This window comes from Phocoena phocoena, chromosome 1, assembly GCF_963924675.1.
Source record: "Phocoena phocoena chromosome 1, mPhoPho1.1, whole genome shotgun sequence".
Classification (NCBI taxonomy): domain Eukaryota; kingdom Metazoa; phylum Chordata; class Mammalia; order Artiodactyla; family Phocoenidae; genus Phocoena; species Phocoena phocoena.
The window spans coordinates 43572412-43590228 of record NC_089219.1 but is presented as its reverse complement, the minus strand read 5'-3'; the positions used below and the strand labels follow the sequence as shown (position 1 = coordinate 43590228).

Sequence of the window (17817 nt, the reverse complement as noted above, 5' to 3'; positions counted from 1 at the left end):
GGTTCTTTGAGAAGATAAACAAAATTGATAAAACTTTAGCCAGTCTCATCAAGAAAAAATGGGAGAATACTCAAATCATCAGAATTAGAATTGAAAAAGGAGAAGTAACAACTGGCACTGCAGAAATACAAAGGATCATGAGAGATTACTACAAGCAACCATATGCCAATAAAATGGACAACCTGGAAGAAATGGACAGATTCTTAGAGAAGTACAATCTTCCAAGACTGAACCAGGAAGAAATAGAAAATATGAACAGACCAATCACAAGCACTGAAATTGAAACTGTGATTAAAAATCTTCCAGCAAACAAAAGGCCAGGACCAGATGGCTTCACAGGCAAATTCTATCAAACATTTAGAGAAGAGCTAACACCTATCCTTCTCAAACTCTTCCAAAATATAGCAGAGGGAGGAACACTCCCAAACTCATTCTACAGGGCCACCATCACCCTGATATGAAAACCACACAAAGATGTCACAAAAAAAGAAAACTACAGGGCTTCCCTGGTACTGCAGTGGTTGAGAGTCCGCCTGCCGATGCAAGGGACCCGGGTTCGTGCCCCAGTCTGGGAGGATTCCACAGGCTGCGGGGCGGCTGGGCCCGTGAGCCATGGCTGCTAAGCCTGTGCTTCCGGAGCCTGTGCTCCACAACGGGACGGGCCACAGCAGTGAGAGGCCCACGTACTGCAAAAAAAAAAAAGAAAACTACAGGCCAATGTCACTGATGAACATAGATGCAAAAATCGTCAACAAAATACTAGCAAATAGAATCCAATAGCACATTAAAAGGATCATACTCCATGATCAAGTGGGGTTTATCCCAGGAATGCAAGGATTCTTCAATATATGCAAATCAATCGATGTGATACACGATATTAACAAACTGAAGGATAAAAACCATACAATAATCTCAATAGATGCAGAAAAAGCTTTTGACAAAATTCAACACCCATTTATGATAAAAACTTTGCAGAAAGTGGGCAGGGAGGGAACCTACCTCAACATAATAAAGGCCATATATGACAAACCCACAGCCAACATCATTTTCAATGGTGGAAAACTGAAACCATCTCTTCTAAGATTAGGAACAAGGCAAGGCTGCCCACTCTCACCGCTTTTATTCAACATAGTTTTGGAATTTTTAGCCACGGCAATCATAGAAGAAAAAGAAATAAAAGGAATCCAAATTGGAAAAGAAGATGTAAACTGTCACTGCTTGCAGATGACATGATACTATACATAGAGAATCCTAAAGATGCTACCAGAAAGCTACTAGAGCTAATCAATGAATTTGGTAAAGCAGCAGGAGACAAAATTAATGAACAGAAATATTTTGCATTCCTATACACTAATTACAAAATATCTGAAAGAAATTAAGGAAACACTCCCATTTACCACTGCAACTAAAAGAGTAAAATACCTAGGAATAAACCTACCTAAGGAGACAAAAGACCTGTATGCAGAAAACCATAAGACAATGATGAAAGAAATTAAAGACGACACAGACAGAGGGAGAAATGTACCATGTTCTTGGACTAGAAGAATCAACATTGTGAAAATGACTATACTACCAATGGCATTTTTCACAGAACTAGAACAAAAAATTTTACAATTTGTATGGAAACACCAAAGACCCCGAATAGCCAAAGCAATCTTGAGAAAGAAAAATAGACCTGGAGGAATCAGGCTCCCTGACTTCAGACTATACTACAAAGCTACAGTAATCAAGACTATATGGTACTGGCACAAAAATAGAAATATAGGTCAATGGAACAGGATAGAAGGCTCAGTGATAAACCCACACACATATGGTCACCTTATCTTTGATAAAGGAGGAAAGATTATACAATGTAGAAAAGACAGCCTCTTCAATAAGTGGTGCTGGGAAAACTGGACAGCTTCATGTAAAAGAATGAAACTAGAACACTTCCTAACACCATACACAAAAATAAACTCAAAATGGATTAAAGACCTAAATGTAAGGCCAAACACTATAAAACTCTTCGAGGAAAACATTGGCAGAACACTCTATGATATACATCACAGCAAGATCCTTTTAGACCCACCTCCTACAGAAATGGAAATAAAACCAAAAATAAACAAATTGGACCTAATGAAACTTAAAAGCTTTTGCACAGCAAAGGAAACCATAAAGAAGACGAAAGGATAACCCTCAGTACAGGAGAAAATATTTGCAAATGAAGCACCTGACAAAGGATTAATCTCCAAAATATACAAGTAGCTCACACAGCTCAATATCAAAAAAAAAAACAACCCAATCCAAATATGGGTGTAAAACCTAAATAAATATTTCTCCAAAGAAGATATACAGATTGCCAACAAACACATGAAAGGATGCTCAACATCACTAATCATTAAACAAATGCAAATCAAAACCACAATGAGGTAACACCTCACACCAGTCAGAATGGCCATCATCAAAAAATCTACAAACAATAAATGCTGGAGAGGGTGTGGAAAAAAGGGAAACTTCTTGCATGGTTGGTGCGAATGCAAATTGATACAGCCACTATGGAGAACAGTAGGGAGGTTCCTTAAAAAACTAAAAATAGAACTACCATATGACCCAGCAATCCCACTACTGGGCATATACCCTGAGAAAAGCATAATTTAAAAAGAGACATGTACCACAATGTTCACTGCAGCACTATTTACAATAGCCAGGACATGGAAGTAACCTAAGTGTCCATCGACAGAAGAATGGATAAAGAACATGTGGCACATATATACAATGGAATATTACTCAGCCATAAAAAGAAACGAAATTGAGTTATTTGTAGTGAGATGGATGGAACTAGAGTCTGTCATACAGAGTGAAGTAAGTCAGAAAGAGTAAAACAAATACTGTATGCTAACACATATATATGGAATCTAAAAAAAAATGATTCTGATGAACCCAGGGGCAGGACTGGAATAAATATGCAGACGTAGAGAATGGACTTCAGGACACAGGGGATGGTGGGGAGAGCGTAAGCTGGGATGAAGTGAGAGAGTGGCATGGACAATATATACACTACTAAATGATGTAAAATAGATAGCTAGTGGGAAGCAGCTGCATCGCACAGGGAGATCAGCTCAGTGTTTTGTGATCACCTAAAGGGGTGGGATAGGGAGGGTGGGAGGGAGGCACAGGAGGGAGGGGATATGGGGATATATGTATATGTATAGCTGATTCACTTTGTTATACAGCAGAAACTAACAGAACATTGTAAAGCAATTATACTCCAGTAAGATGTTAAAAAAATAAAAAACACAGAGTAAGGGAGGGGAGAAGCGGAGAAATAATATACAATCTAGAACCTCCCATGGCACTACATTATCCAGAAGGCACCCTGAAACTCTCAGAATGTTATTTTTCACAAAATACCATTTTTCCCCTCACTGTGGAAAGCATAAGCAATGACATGTAACAAAAAAATTGTATATATACTAAATGAGAAACATACATAGACATATATATATATATACATACACACATTTTATTAATACATGTAGTTTAGATTAAAAATCTGTAAAAATATTATAAAGAGAGTTCATGGAAGTTCATACAAAAATCACAGTGAAATAATATACTAAGCTTCTACCCTGATTATCTACACATGGGATTCTTAATAAAATAGGCATAGCACATATGTATTATCCATATCTGTTTTTTAAAAACTGCTATACTATTAATATACACACATAGGCAACTGACATAATTCATAGAATACTTTAGTCCTAATTCTGTCACCAACTAGGTCTGTGATTTGAGCAAGCCATTTAACACTTCTAGATCTCACTTTCTTCATCTGAAAAATGAAGCATTATACTAGATAATGTAAGTTCCCTACTAGCTCCAATATTCTGTAAGCTGTGAAATGATTCCTTTTCAAGGAGAGAGACAGAAAGAGAGCCTTACAGCTCACTCATTACTTAAAATACTATTTACTTAGATATGTTCATATATGCCCTCACCTCATAGATAACATTTAATACAGCTTAGATGTATTACAGTCTGACCTTAGTCTTACTTAGTCTTACTATCAGTTCCAAGTGATTTTTGTTGTAGTATTTTTGCATTTTAATATGCTAGTTCAAAATGCACTCTATTGATATATAAGGATACTTTTAAAAGATGAGTAATCATTTATGGTAAACATATATTTTAATGACTCATGTAATGATTCACATCCTTTCCTTGTTGGTATTTCTTGGAGTTCCATTCATAGATCTAGTCTCTTCACACTGGCCTATCCCATTCACAGCCATAGTTTAAAACTATCACAAAAATGCTGGTCTTCCACACATCTGTATTTTAGCCCAGATCTAACTCCTGAAGGCTCTATTTATGTATTCATCTTTCATTTACATATTACCATCTGTTGCCATTATTTGAAATCCAACACACTGAACGAAGAACTCATCTCCCACTCCTCTGCCAAATCTGTTCTTCTTCCTCTATTCACTGCCTCAGTGAATAAGAACGAAGTCCACTCAGGTGCTCAAGCCAGAAATCTAAAGCCAACTTTGACTTGTCTCCTCTCACTCCTCACATCCAATTAGTTATGAAATCTTATTGAACTGAGGCATCACTCTTTTATATCTCTTCAATACTCTTTATTCCCACTGCCATTATTGGTAATATCCTAATTTCTTACTGGATCCTGACAATAGCTTTTTTAAAAATCAATTTAAAAATAACAAATGTTGGCAAGGATGTGGAGAAAAGGGAACCCTAGTATACTGTTTGTGGGAATATAAATTGGTGCAGCCACTATGGAACAGTATGGAGGTGTCTCAAAAAATTAAAAATAGAACTACCATATGATCCTTCAATTCCACTTCTGGGTATTTATCTGAATACCTAACTAGGATACCTAACTAGGAAATGAAAACACTAACTAGGAAAGATATCCACACCCCCACGTTCACTGCAGTATTATTTTTAACAGCCAAGACATGGAAGTAACTTAAGTGTTGATGGATGAATGGATAAAGAAAGCATGGTATGTACATTCAATGGAATATTATTGTCATTAAAAAGAAGGAAATCCTGTCATTTTCCACAACACATATATACCTTGAGGGCATCATGCTAAGTGAAATAAGTTAGAGAAAGACAAATACTGTATGATCTTACTTATATGTAGAATCTAAGCAAACAAACAAACATGCACTTAACTCATAGATACAGGGAACAGATTGGTGATTACCAGAGGTGAGGGTTGAAGGGCAAGTGAAATGCGTGAAGGTAGTCCAAAGGTACAAACTTCCAGTTATAAGATAAATAAGTACTGAGGATGTAGGTACAGGATGGTGGCTATAGTTAACAGTAATGTACTATATATTTGAAAGTTGCTAAGAGAGTAGACCTTAAAAGTTTTCATCACAAAGAAAAAAAAATTTGTAACTATGTGTGATGATGGATGTTAACTAGACTTATTGATCATTTCACAATGTATACATATATCAAATCATTATAGTGTACACCTGAAACTAATATAATGTATGTGTCAATTATATCAATACAAATTTTAAGTCAATTTTACTGAGGTATTATTTACACGGAATAATACCTACATATTTTAATTATACAGTTCAATGAGTTTTGAAAAATGTAAACACCCATGTAACCACTATCCCAATCACTATACAGAATATTTATATCAACCCAGAGAGTTCCCAGGGCCCGTCTACAATCGATTCTAGTGCTTGCACCCACACCTCACCCCAGACACACAATGATCTAATTTCCATCACCACAGATTCATTTCGCCTGTTTCAGAGAATCACATAAATGTAACCACATAATATGTACTTTTTTGTGTCTGGCTTCTTTTGTTCAGTATTACTGTCTGTGAACTTCATCCATGTTACTGCATGTATCAGCGGTTTGTTTATCTTTCATTGTTATCCCGTATTCTAGTGCTCATCCACTTTAAGTTTGTTTATCCACTGTAATTGCTTCTTATCTGCTCTACCTGCTACCAGACACACAGACTTTGATCCATTTTCATACTGCTTCTAGAGTTATCTTTCTAAAACACAAATCTGGTTATGTCATTCATTTCTTTCAATGGCTCCTCACTGCCTGCAGAATAAAGGACAAACTCCTAATCAAGACATTCATGAACCTCCCATGCCCTAGTCCCTGATGCCCTCTCAAAACCCATATAGGGCTTCCCTGGTGGCACAGTGGTTGAGAGTCCACCTGCCGATGCAGGGGACGTGGTTCATGCCCCGGTCCGGGAGGATCCCACATGCCGCGAAGCGGCTGGGCCTGTGAGCTATGGCCGCTGAGCCTGTTCGTCCGGAGCCTGTGCTCTGCAACGGGAGAGGCCACAACAGAGAGAGGCCCGCGTATCACAAAAAAAAAAAAAAAAAACCCATATAAACATGCAATCTGAATACATTCAAACTGAGGGGAAAAAAAAGAATGTTTCAAGTAATTTCTGGAATGAAATTTAGGCCTAGAGGCTCCAGATGACTTCAAATTAACCCCATACATTTTGGAACTGACACAAATACTGAACAGTAAATACTGAACTGTACTTCATAGGTATCATGTGGTCAATTTCTAACATAGCACCTTGCCTTCATGTAATATTTCACCTAAAATATCATAATTATGACATAAAGGCATAATCTTTTACGCATAAGCCATAACCACATTAAAGATGAAACTTTGTATCATGCGTTTGTACTTATTTCAAGAGCATTTTCCATAAAAATACTACTTTTAATAGCTAAAAAATATTCTAAAAAAGATGCATTCATCTAAAAAATATAACACACTTAAACTTTTTTCCTATAGCTGGGCATTTAGGTTGCCGCTAAATTTTTGTGTTAAATTTAAGTAATACTATAATAAACGCTTTCATGTACAAAGTGTATTTTACATTTCAGATAATTTCTTTGGCATAGAATCCCACAAGGGGAATTACCTGCATTCAGAAAGTATGAACAATTTATTATTTTAATATATTTATTAAAACATTATCAAATAACATATAAAAATAACTGTAATACCTTGGCTACCCTCACCCCACCCCAGCCTTGTTTCTCAGGGATAATCTCATTTATTATTCACTTGCTTTAGTTCTTATACTACACTTTCCCTATTTATCAACTACAGATATTATTTTTTGACTTTTTATCATGATAAATGAGCACTTAGCTCAATTACACTACTTCTTACCTCCTCTATTAAATCTGCGGAAGGTTAACTTTGTAATGTCAAATAATACACTTAATTCTCTCTCAGCTTTTAATAGTATGTCTTTATATTAGTATCCTTAGTCTTTTCCAACTTCTAATAGCTATGCATTTACTTTTACATTGTTACAGGTAACAACATTTACAATTTGTTTTGAAACCATAATAAAGTTGTCCATGCTAATGGTTTTTGAAACTTGAAAATTAAATGAATATTTACATTATGATTATATAAATATTGTTAACTGAAGTAGTAAGTTATCATTATGCTTCCTTCTACCGGATACCAATACTATATCCCCTAGGCCACTCAAAGGAAAATATTCTTACATCATGGTCAATGGATTATCTTACAACTCTGATTCTAGCCATTATAAAATAGTAACAACGTTTCACATAAAGTATTAAAAGTTATAACTTCCAAAAACCATGCCAAGTTCTAACTTGCCAATACTACCAAAGTCCAATGCCAGGTTTCCAAATTTAAGACTATTATTTTGCATCTGAGTCCAAAATTTTTTATCATCTGTAAAGGGTGCAGACTAAGTCAGAAAGTATCCCCACCTGCCAGAGCATCCCGATAAAGCTGCACAAAATGGTTAAAGATATCCTTCGGCAAGCACTTTTCATCCGGTAGACACTGTAGAAGAATGATTATCTCAGACTGACCCACTGCATGCATTCCCTTGGTTGTGAAACACCAGCACTTCCTGTTCACATCTGTAGATGAAATGAAAAGTAATGAAGACATTCTTTTCAATCCTTACCCTTAAGAAATGCACAGACATCTTTGTTATAATACACCAAAGAATAAAATAGATCACACTGAGTCTGTATAATTCAGCTGTGAACTGTCACTGCACTGAGCCAAAGGACTACTGCAGAAAATAAAGCATACCAATGCCTCTTGCTCTAAGCAAACACTTAGAAAAACAACTGGAAGGGAAGTAAAAGAAGTAATAGTGAAAGAAAGTGCACTAAAAACTTTTAACTTCTATTATAAAAAGGTGTATTAAAAGAAACAGCATTCCATTAACAATGAAATGAACCAAACTATGCATCCTCAGCTATAATGATTAAAGGATATATTCCCCCACCTATGTGTGTGTGTATGTGTGTGTGTGTGTGTGTGTGTGTGTGTGTGTGTGTGTGTATAATTAAATCACTTTACTAAGGGAAATAATTAAAACTAGAAACAAGAAAAACAATAAAAGCAATTATTATAGCCTTGGATTCAGGCTATGGCCTAAAGAAAATATATTTTGATATAGACTTATTAAATGTAACCTGTGACTAAAAGAGTCTAGCTATTTAAATTATAGTTTTCCTGGGAGAAAATTCTAGATAATCAGCAACAGGACTTTACTTGACTTCATCTGGTAAAAAGCAGTGAAACAGATGGCTTTTCTGGACTAATTACTTCTACTTCTTCACTTTAAGGCTATGTGGAGTCACAACAGCACAAGCTATATGTAGTTCAAAAATAATGTTCAATCCTTGATATTTTTATTATTTGTATGCCAACACAAGATCCCCAATGGAACTGAAAAAGGGTTCAAATAAAATTATGGATATCATGATGTAAATCAACACTAATAAAAGATTCCTTTCTTTCATTCTGTGAATTGTTTCTTTATATACCTGAACAAGAGGTGCCAATCCAACTATATTAAGATGGTGCACACTTAAGGAACTCTAGGTTAGCTATTTTCTAAGTATAACTTATAAACTAGATACGGTAAATTGAAATTTCCAGCAAATTATTTTAAAATATGATCCTAGAAGGAAAGGTGGCAAGCATTAGCAGCTGGCCAAACATACAAGGGTGTGATTAGCAAACAAACCAGAAACCTGCATTTCATTTATACAGAACCTCTGAAGAATTTAGTATATTGGTGTTTCTGGTCTCCAAGGACAACTTAAAAGAAATACATAATGGGAACTGGAGGACTGTTCCCCAATGCTTCCCTCCTCTCTCCAAAACTCTGCCTATTAACATTCATCCAGTATAAATGCATTCTCTATTTTCCAATACCATACTGGATTCAAGATTCTAGGTTACTATTCTCTCTCTTATTCTGATACCTAAGAAGCTAGCACCAAGAACTGAGAAGTTTCTTCTGAATCCTAAATTGTGATGTACTGAAGTTTTACTATGTGTTAGTTAACACTTCTCCCAAATAAGGTTTTGCACCATGATTAAAGTTTCTGGGATTTAAACCTAGCATGTAAATTGACCCCCCTGGATAATTTATCCACCTCCAGTTATTCTGGTGGTGAGTTGTGACTTAGCATACCCATCTCAGGAAGAACTTAACTCAGATGAGTTCAAGTTTCATTTGGCTTTCCTCCATGGAGAATTCACCTATCTCACCCCTTTGACTAAAAGCAAGTCTCAATCAGTCCAACAGTTGTCCTTGGGGATATATAATTTTATACAAACCAACTTCTTCCGTACCCAGTTTTCATTAAGATGTGGCTCTACATAAAAATACTTGCATGTAATGAATTTAATGACTCAGTATCTCATTTTAATTTAAAAAAACAAATTTCCAACTTACAATTTACAATTTTAACCATTGACAACAAATTTGCATTTAAAACAAATACAAGTGGGTCAGGGCCACCATCCTCCAATTGCTGCATTACTGAAATCTGTGATGGTTTCTCTTCTACAGCATAGTCTGTAAGGGGAGAAAACAATGTAAGCCATTGGTTAAAGAGACAAATCAAGACAGAAATCTGTTGGAGGAATGGCCTTATTATTCACAGGAAAGAGATAAGCAATTGATTTGTACACAGGTTTCACAGGGTGAACACAGGTTTATACCTGCTATCCGAGTGGCATATTAATAGTGCCCCTTTCACTCTTAAAAGTGCTCTAGTCCAGTTTGGATGATAACATGGTTATCCTATGTATAGACTTCTCCACGCAATGGTTTAGGCCACAGTCTAAAAACAACCCTTTGATTTAACAAAAATCCTCCAACTATCATAGTAAGAATTTCACATATTACATGTTCTAAGACCAACATTTAAAATAATCCATTCTATACAAGTAAGTGATAATACACTAGTTACCTCTAGAAAGGATGTCTAGGGGTTGAAGCAGAGGGGAATCCTACTTTTTACTCTATATGCTTTTGTACTGTTGAGATTTTTTACCATTAAAAAAAAATCAAACTTTAAAAAATGCACCCAGACAATAAAAGTATCATAAGCTACTGGTTTTATGAAACAATTCCTCTAAGTCAAGAAAGAGTTCAGTACAAAATAACACCATTTCCCACTGACCAATAGAAACCAAAATGTATTTTGGAAATGTATACACTATCAATGAAAATATTTACTGAAAAGAGAAATACTAAGTGACTTTCAAAAAAATTTTTTAATTAAGTTTTTCTACTGGAATACAAAACAGCAAAATTCTGGTTAAGACATAGTAATATGATTTAAGAAAGTGAATATACAATAGATAACTAGTTGCTGCTTCTTGGTAGGAGAGGTTTTGACAATTAGATTTAATGGATGTGACTTTTAATGAAAATGGAACCCTGAAATCTTATTTTAACAGCAGAGTAGGCCAATTTAATTTCTTATTAATTTAAGATTTATTAAAATAACCCAAATTTGAAACCTAAGTAGCAAATTTACTTACAAAAGAATATTTTTAGAGGGTCCTAGTAAAGGAGCAAAGGCATTATACAATCAAAAGAATGCTTAACTTTACGTGAAAGTTCATTGTTGAACTATCTGAGGCGCAAGCTGCATTTGATAGTGTGATCATTCAGTCAACACTACTGAGAGCCTAATATAGGCCCAGCACCATGCTAGGAGCAGAAGACACAAACATGAATTCAGACTGAAGGAATTCATGGTCTATAGAGAATAAAGAATCAGACCTATAAATATCTAAATTACAATGAAAAATGTGTTAATATAGTAACAGTCTATAAGAATTTCTATTTGAACAGAAATGAGGATGTAAAACACTACTACAAAGACAGCCGAGGTAGGATTCAGAGAAGTTTTCCATTAATATGGATTTTGAAAGGTTAAGGAGTTATTCAAGCAGTCTAGCATATAGAAGGGCATTCTACTCTAGACAGAGGAAAGAAAGACTAAAAAAATATTAATTACATGCCTCCTTTGTACCAATTTTCTTGCTATGTACTTTCAGGTATGACATCTGATTTATTATTCATAATGACTCTTAATTAGCTATAGTTACCTGATTTTTTTTAAAAATCTAGGAAAAATATTCAGAGACGATAAATGACTTGCCCACTGGATCATACAGCTGGAATGGACTGTTACCAGATTAAAACTCAGGCTGGTCCAGCTCTGAAGTCCATTCTCTTCCCATTATTCCACAGCATAAGAAAAAGCATGGAAGTATGAAATGTGAATATTCAGAAAACAGTACATAACCTGTAGCATGCCTGTAAAGTACCGGCGTGTTGGCTGGAAATAAAATTAGATAAGTTGAGATAAGGTTACAAGGAACACTGTATGCCAAGGTAAGTAATTTATACAGAAGGCACTGGGAACCCATTGAATTTTCTAAGCAAGAACAATCTATGATAATACCTACGTTTAAAAAGATAACTGGGCCTAATCAAACTTATAAGCTTTGGCACTGCAAAGGAAACCATAAACAAAACAAAAAGAAACCTACGGACTGGGAGAAAATATTTGCAAATGATGCAACCGACAAGGGCTTAATTTCCAAAATAATACAAACAGCTCGTAACAGCTTAATATCAAAAAAATAACCTAATCAAAAATGGGCAGAAGACCTAAGGAGACATTTCTCCAAAGACATACAGATGGCCAACAGGCACATGAAAAGATGCTCAACATCACTAGTTATCAGAGAAATGCAAACCAAAACCACAATGAGGTACCACCCCACACGAGTCAGAATGGCCATCATTAAAAAGTCTATGAATAACAAATGCTGGAGAGGGTGTGGAAAAAAGGGAACCCTCCTACACTGTTGGTGGGAATGTAAACTGGTGAAGCCACTATGAAGAACAGTATGGAGGTTCCTCAAAAAACTAAAAAAAGAGTTGCCATATGATCCAGCAATCCCACTCCTGGGCATATACCCGGGCAAAACTATAATTTGAAAAGATACATGCACCCCTATGTTCATAGTAGCACTATTTACAATAGCCAAGACATGGAAACAACCTAAATGTCCATCGATAGACAAATGGATAAAGAAGATGTGGTGTGTGTGTGTGTGTGTGTACACACACACACACACACACACACACACACACTGGAATATTACTAAGCCATAAAAAAGAATGAAATAATGTTATCTGCAGCTACATGGGTGGACCTAAAGATTATCATACTAAGCCAAGTAAGTCAGAAAGAGAAAGACAAATACCGTATGATATCACTTATATGTGGAATCTAAAATATGACACAAATGAACTTATCTATGAAACAGAAACACTCACAGACATAGAAAACAGACTTGTAGTTGCCAGCGGGGAGAAGAGTGTAGGGTAGGGCTGGATTGGGAGTTTGGGACTAGCAGATGCAAACTATTGATATTATATATAGAATGGATAAACGACAGGTCCTATTGTATAGCACAGGGAACTATGTTCAATATCCTGTAACAAACCATGGTGGACAATAATATCAAAAAGGATATATATACATGTATAACTGAATCACTTTGCTGTACACCAGAAATTAACACAACATTGTAAATCAACTATACTTCAAAAAAAAAGATAACTGCCACCAATATGTAAGAGTAAATAAAGGAGAGAGACTGAAGGCAGGGAGACCAGGTAAAAGACTAGGACAAAACTGAGGAAAGATTATTGATAAACCATCTCGACAAAACTGAGGAGAGATTATTGATAAATCATCTCCTGAAAATATACTGACTGGATGCTGATCTGGATCTATCAACAAGAAACTTTTACATAAAGATAAGCATTCTTTTTTTTTTTTTTAATTTACTTTTTTGCTGCATTGGGTCTTCACTGTTGCGCCCGGGCTTTCTCTAGTTGCTGCGAGCAGGGGCTACTCTTTGTTGTGGTGCGCCGGCTTCTCATTGCGATGGCTTCTCTTGTTGCAGAGCATGGGCTCTAGGCACGTGGGCTTCAGCAGCTGTGGCTCACGGTCTCTAGAGCGCAGGCTCAGTAGTTGCGGTGCATGGGCTTAGTTGCTCTGCAGCATGTGGGATCTTTCTGGACCAGGGCTCGAACCCGTGTCCCCTGCATTGGCAGGTGGATTCTTAACCACTGCGCCACCAGGGAAGCCCAAGGTAAGCATTCTTTTGACCGATTAGTAACTTTGCGTCTTACCAGGACTCACTAAAAATATTTTTTAACAGAAAATTGCTACTTAAGTTCAGAGCTCTCCACTTATTATATACACATTTCTGAATGTGTATTGTACTTCAAAACAAGAAGTTAAATTAATGTACTGACTGTTTCATATGGGCTAATCCTAGAACTATAAGCAACTCTTCAGAGTATTATGTGCTTTGGAATATGAAGAACTGCCAATAAGCTACATTTATACACAGTGGGAATTAAAAATAATATTACATCCTTCCAACATAGGAAATGATAATATAAAAACATAAATATCTTCTCTAAAACAATCAGTAACAGCACCAATGCTTTTCATGGCACTGAGTAGTCACCTTCTTTGTTGGAGAAGAGAAAGGTTATTATCACTTGAATTCTATCTCCTTCCCTTAATTAGAAGGCAATATTTGGCATATATAACTATCCCTGTTTAAACATCTAAGTCCACATACCTCCTTTTACACCAGTGGAGATGAGAATGGGAGGAAGGCCATCTTCAGGAATAAGGTTCATTGCACTGCCAACAGGACTTCCAACCTGAGTTATACTTCCAGAGAATAGAGAAATATCCGTCTAGGAAAAGCAAATAAGCAAAGAGAGCATTACACACAGTTGAAGACTTCTGCAGAATAAACTCAAGACTACAAATGGGAATTTAAGTGAAAATTTCATATTCATACTTTTTGAAAGAGAGCACAAGATACTCATTAACCTGTGGTTTCCCAAGGACTGGGCTTATACTATGAAAATGTTTATAATTGTATAGTTTCTCCTTTTGGCATCATCAAATCATAGTAATGAGAGAAAAGATCTTGCAACATGGGTTAAAGCTTCCTTTACCAAGGTTTCTTTTGCCATAAAAGAAAAATATTTTTTAAACTTGCAGTGGCAACAGAAAAAAACTTCCAATATTATCTCGTAATTTCTGAACCTTGAGAATTGGGGTGACCGTTGTACAACAATGTGAATGTAACTAAAAATGATTAAAATGGTAAATTTTATGTTATGTCTTTTTTACCACAATAAAAATAATTAACTTTGATGAAGGAGTTTTCATTTACTTTGTCATGAAATTAAACTTCAAGTTCATTTTTCTTTTCATTAATATGAAGATCACATTAACTACACTTAATAAAGTATAATGTTGCAAAATACATTGAGTGGGGTTAAATCCACTTAACAATTTAATAGAATATGCTCAAAGATCTATTAAAATGATGCTCTATATTCTTCTTAAGCAAGAAATAGAAGTTTTAAGCACTATTTACAATAGCCAAGGCATGGAAGCAACCTAAGCATCCACTGACAGATGAATGGGTAAAGAAGATGTGGTACGTACGTACACACACACACACACACACACACACACACACACACACACACACACACAGGAATATTACTCAGCCATAAAAAAGAAGGAAATAATGCCATGTGTAGCAACATGGATGGACCTAGAGATTATCATACTAAGTGAAGTAAGCCAGAAAGAGAAAGACAAATATATCACTTATATGTGGAATCTAAAAAAAAAATGATACAAATGAACTTATTTACAAACAGACTCACAGACTTAGAAAACAAACTTATGCCTACCAAAGGGGAAGAGTGGGGGGTGGGTGATAAATTAGGAGCTTGGAATTAACAGATACACACCAGTTTACATAAAATAGATAAACAACAAGGTCCTACAGTATAGTACATGGAACTATATTCAGTATCTTGTAACAACCTATAAAGGAAAAGAATCTGAAAAAGTGTATATATATATATATATATATATATATATAAAACGGAATCACTTTGCTGTACACCAGAAATTAATACATTGTAAATCAATAATACTTCCATTTTTAAAAAAGAAAGCTTTTAAGAAGTTAAAGGAAAAGCATATGAAAACTTTTTAACATGTTTAGGGACTTCCCTGGTGGCACAGTGGCTGGGACTCTGTGCTCCCAATGCGAGGGGCCCTGGTTTGGTCCCTCACTGGGGGGCTGGGTGCCGCATGCATGCTGCAGCTGGGAGTTTGCATGCCTCAACTAGGGAGCCTGCCAGCCGCAACTGGGGGGTCCACGAGCCGCAGCTGGGGAGCCCGCCTGTCGCAAATAGGACCCGGCACAACCAGATGAATAATAAAATAAGTAAAAAAATTTTTAAATACATAGGATTCTCATTAAAAAAAAAACTGTTTAACATGTATAAAAATGTTTATAGCAGCTTTACTCAAATAGCCAAAGTGTGGAAACAATCCAAATGTCCATAAATAGGAAAATAGATAAATTGTGGTACAGCCATATGATGGAATATTACTCAGAAATAAAAATAGTTACTTTTGATGCACACAACACAGATAAATCTCATTAAGTATTTTTTAAATAAATTTATTTATTTATTGGCTGCATTGGGTCTTCGTTGCTGCATGCGGGCTTTCTCTAGTTGCGATGAGCAGGAGCTACTCTTTGTTGCAGTGCGCAGGCTTCTCATTGCAGTGGCTTCTCTTTGTTGTGGAGCATGAACTCTAGGCACTCGGGCTTTAGCAGCTGTGGCTCACAGGCTCTAGAGCGCAGGCTCAGTAGTTGTGGCACTCAGGCTTAGCTGCTCTGCGGCATGTGGGATCTTTCCGGACCAGGGCTCAAACCCGTGTCCCCCGCACTGGCAGGCAGATTCTTAACCACTGTGCCACCAGGCAAGTACCTCATTAAGTATTAGAGTTTAAGAAGCTAGACACAAAACATTATATATTTTTCCATTTATATGAAATTTAAAAACAGGCAAAACTAATCTATGGTGATACAAGTCCGAATAATGGTTACCTTGGGGGAAAGAGGGCAGGTATTGACAGAAAAAGGGCCTGAAGGAAACTTCTATAGTGATAGAAATGTTCTGTGTATCTTTATCTAGGTGGTGGTTACACGGGTGTGTGTGTCTATATGTATATATAGAGACACACACACATATATGTATGTCCATCGTGTGTTTCCTAAAGATTAATGCTCCTTAAGTACTTTGCTATATATATTTTATACTTGAATAAAGATTAAAACTATTTTAAAAATGCCTATGTCTTATATTTTTGTCTATACTGTCTATAATTTAGGACTGTAAGTTTTTAGTGGGTTTTTGCTAAAATTTTTGCAGTGTTCTCAGTACATTGTCCTATTAGGAAATGTGGAAAATTGTATTGGCTAAACATTGCTGATTTGAAGTAAATCAATAAAGTTAGATTTAAAATAGGAAATAAAGTAACCTATTCTAACTTGTTATTTAGTGATGCATAAATCTACCTTTTGGTATTGTAAGAAGTGGTCATCTGGCTTCTACTTAAATATCATCTATGAAAAGAAGTTGTTTCATTTACTGAGCACCTTTTAAGTGCCAGGCACTCTATTATTAGGTCATAAAGATGAGAAAAATATATTCAACTCTGGCCCTAAAGAATTTGTTTTCCCTCATTTTACCAGATAAATATTAAAATAAAGTGTTGAACAATGTGAGAGCACAGAAATAAAATAACTAACTTGTTTGTTTCTCTTAAACTGACCTGAACTTTGTTTCCTTATAATAGTAATTCACTAGAGCTTCCTCATTCATTCAAAATATTTATGCTTTAAGAACCTATCATAGGGGCTTCCCTGGTGGTGCAGTGATTAAGAATCCGCCTGCCAATGCAGGGGACACAGGTTCAAGCCCTGGTCCAGGAAGATCCCACATGCCGCGGAGGAACTAAGCCCATGTGCCACAACTACTGAGCCTGCACTCCAGAACCCATGCACCACAACTACTGAGCCCACGCGCCACAACTACTGAAGCCTGTGATCCTAGAGCCCGTGCTCTGCAACAAGAGAAGCCACTGCAATGAGAAGCCTGCGCACGGCAATGAAGAGCAGCCTCCGCTCGCCGCAACTAGAGAAAGCCCATGCACAGCAAGGAAGACCCAGCACAGCCCCCCAAAATAAATAAATAAATAAATAAATAAAAATTTTTAAAAAAGAACCTATCATATAATTTAAGAGATGTAAATGAAGTTTTGTAGAAAGAAAAAAGTCATCACTGTATAAACACTATAGTTATAATTGATTTAGGTAAGATTGTCAAAGGACAGTAAAATCAGGGGACTTCCCTGGTGGTCCCGTGGTAAAGAATGTGCCTTACAATGCATGGGACACGGGTTTGATCCCTGGTCAGAGAATTAAGATCCCACATGCCACGGGGCAACAAAGCCTGCGCACCACAACTACTGATCTCATGCGCCT

General features: G+C 36.2%; 1 protein-coding gene across 1 annotated transcript in view; it reads right to left on the bottom strand.

Moving 5' to 3' along the window:
* The window catches only part of ZFYVE9 (zinc finger FYVE-type containing 9), a 121554-nt gene that overhangs the window by 57973 nt on the left and 45764 nt on the right, over positions 1–17817 (bottom strand). The window contains exons 6-8 of the mRNA XM_065882736.1: positions 14020–14140; positions 9782–9904; positions 7785–7940 (exon numbers count right to left, since the gene is read on the bottom strand). Of these exons, the coding sequence (XP_065738808.1) occupies positions 7785–7940; positions 9782–9904; positions 14020–14140 (400 nt within the window). The remainder of the gene's footprint in view (positions 1–7784; positions 7941–9781; positions 9905–14019; positions 14141–17817) is intronic.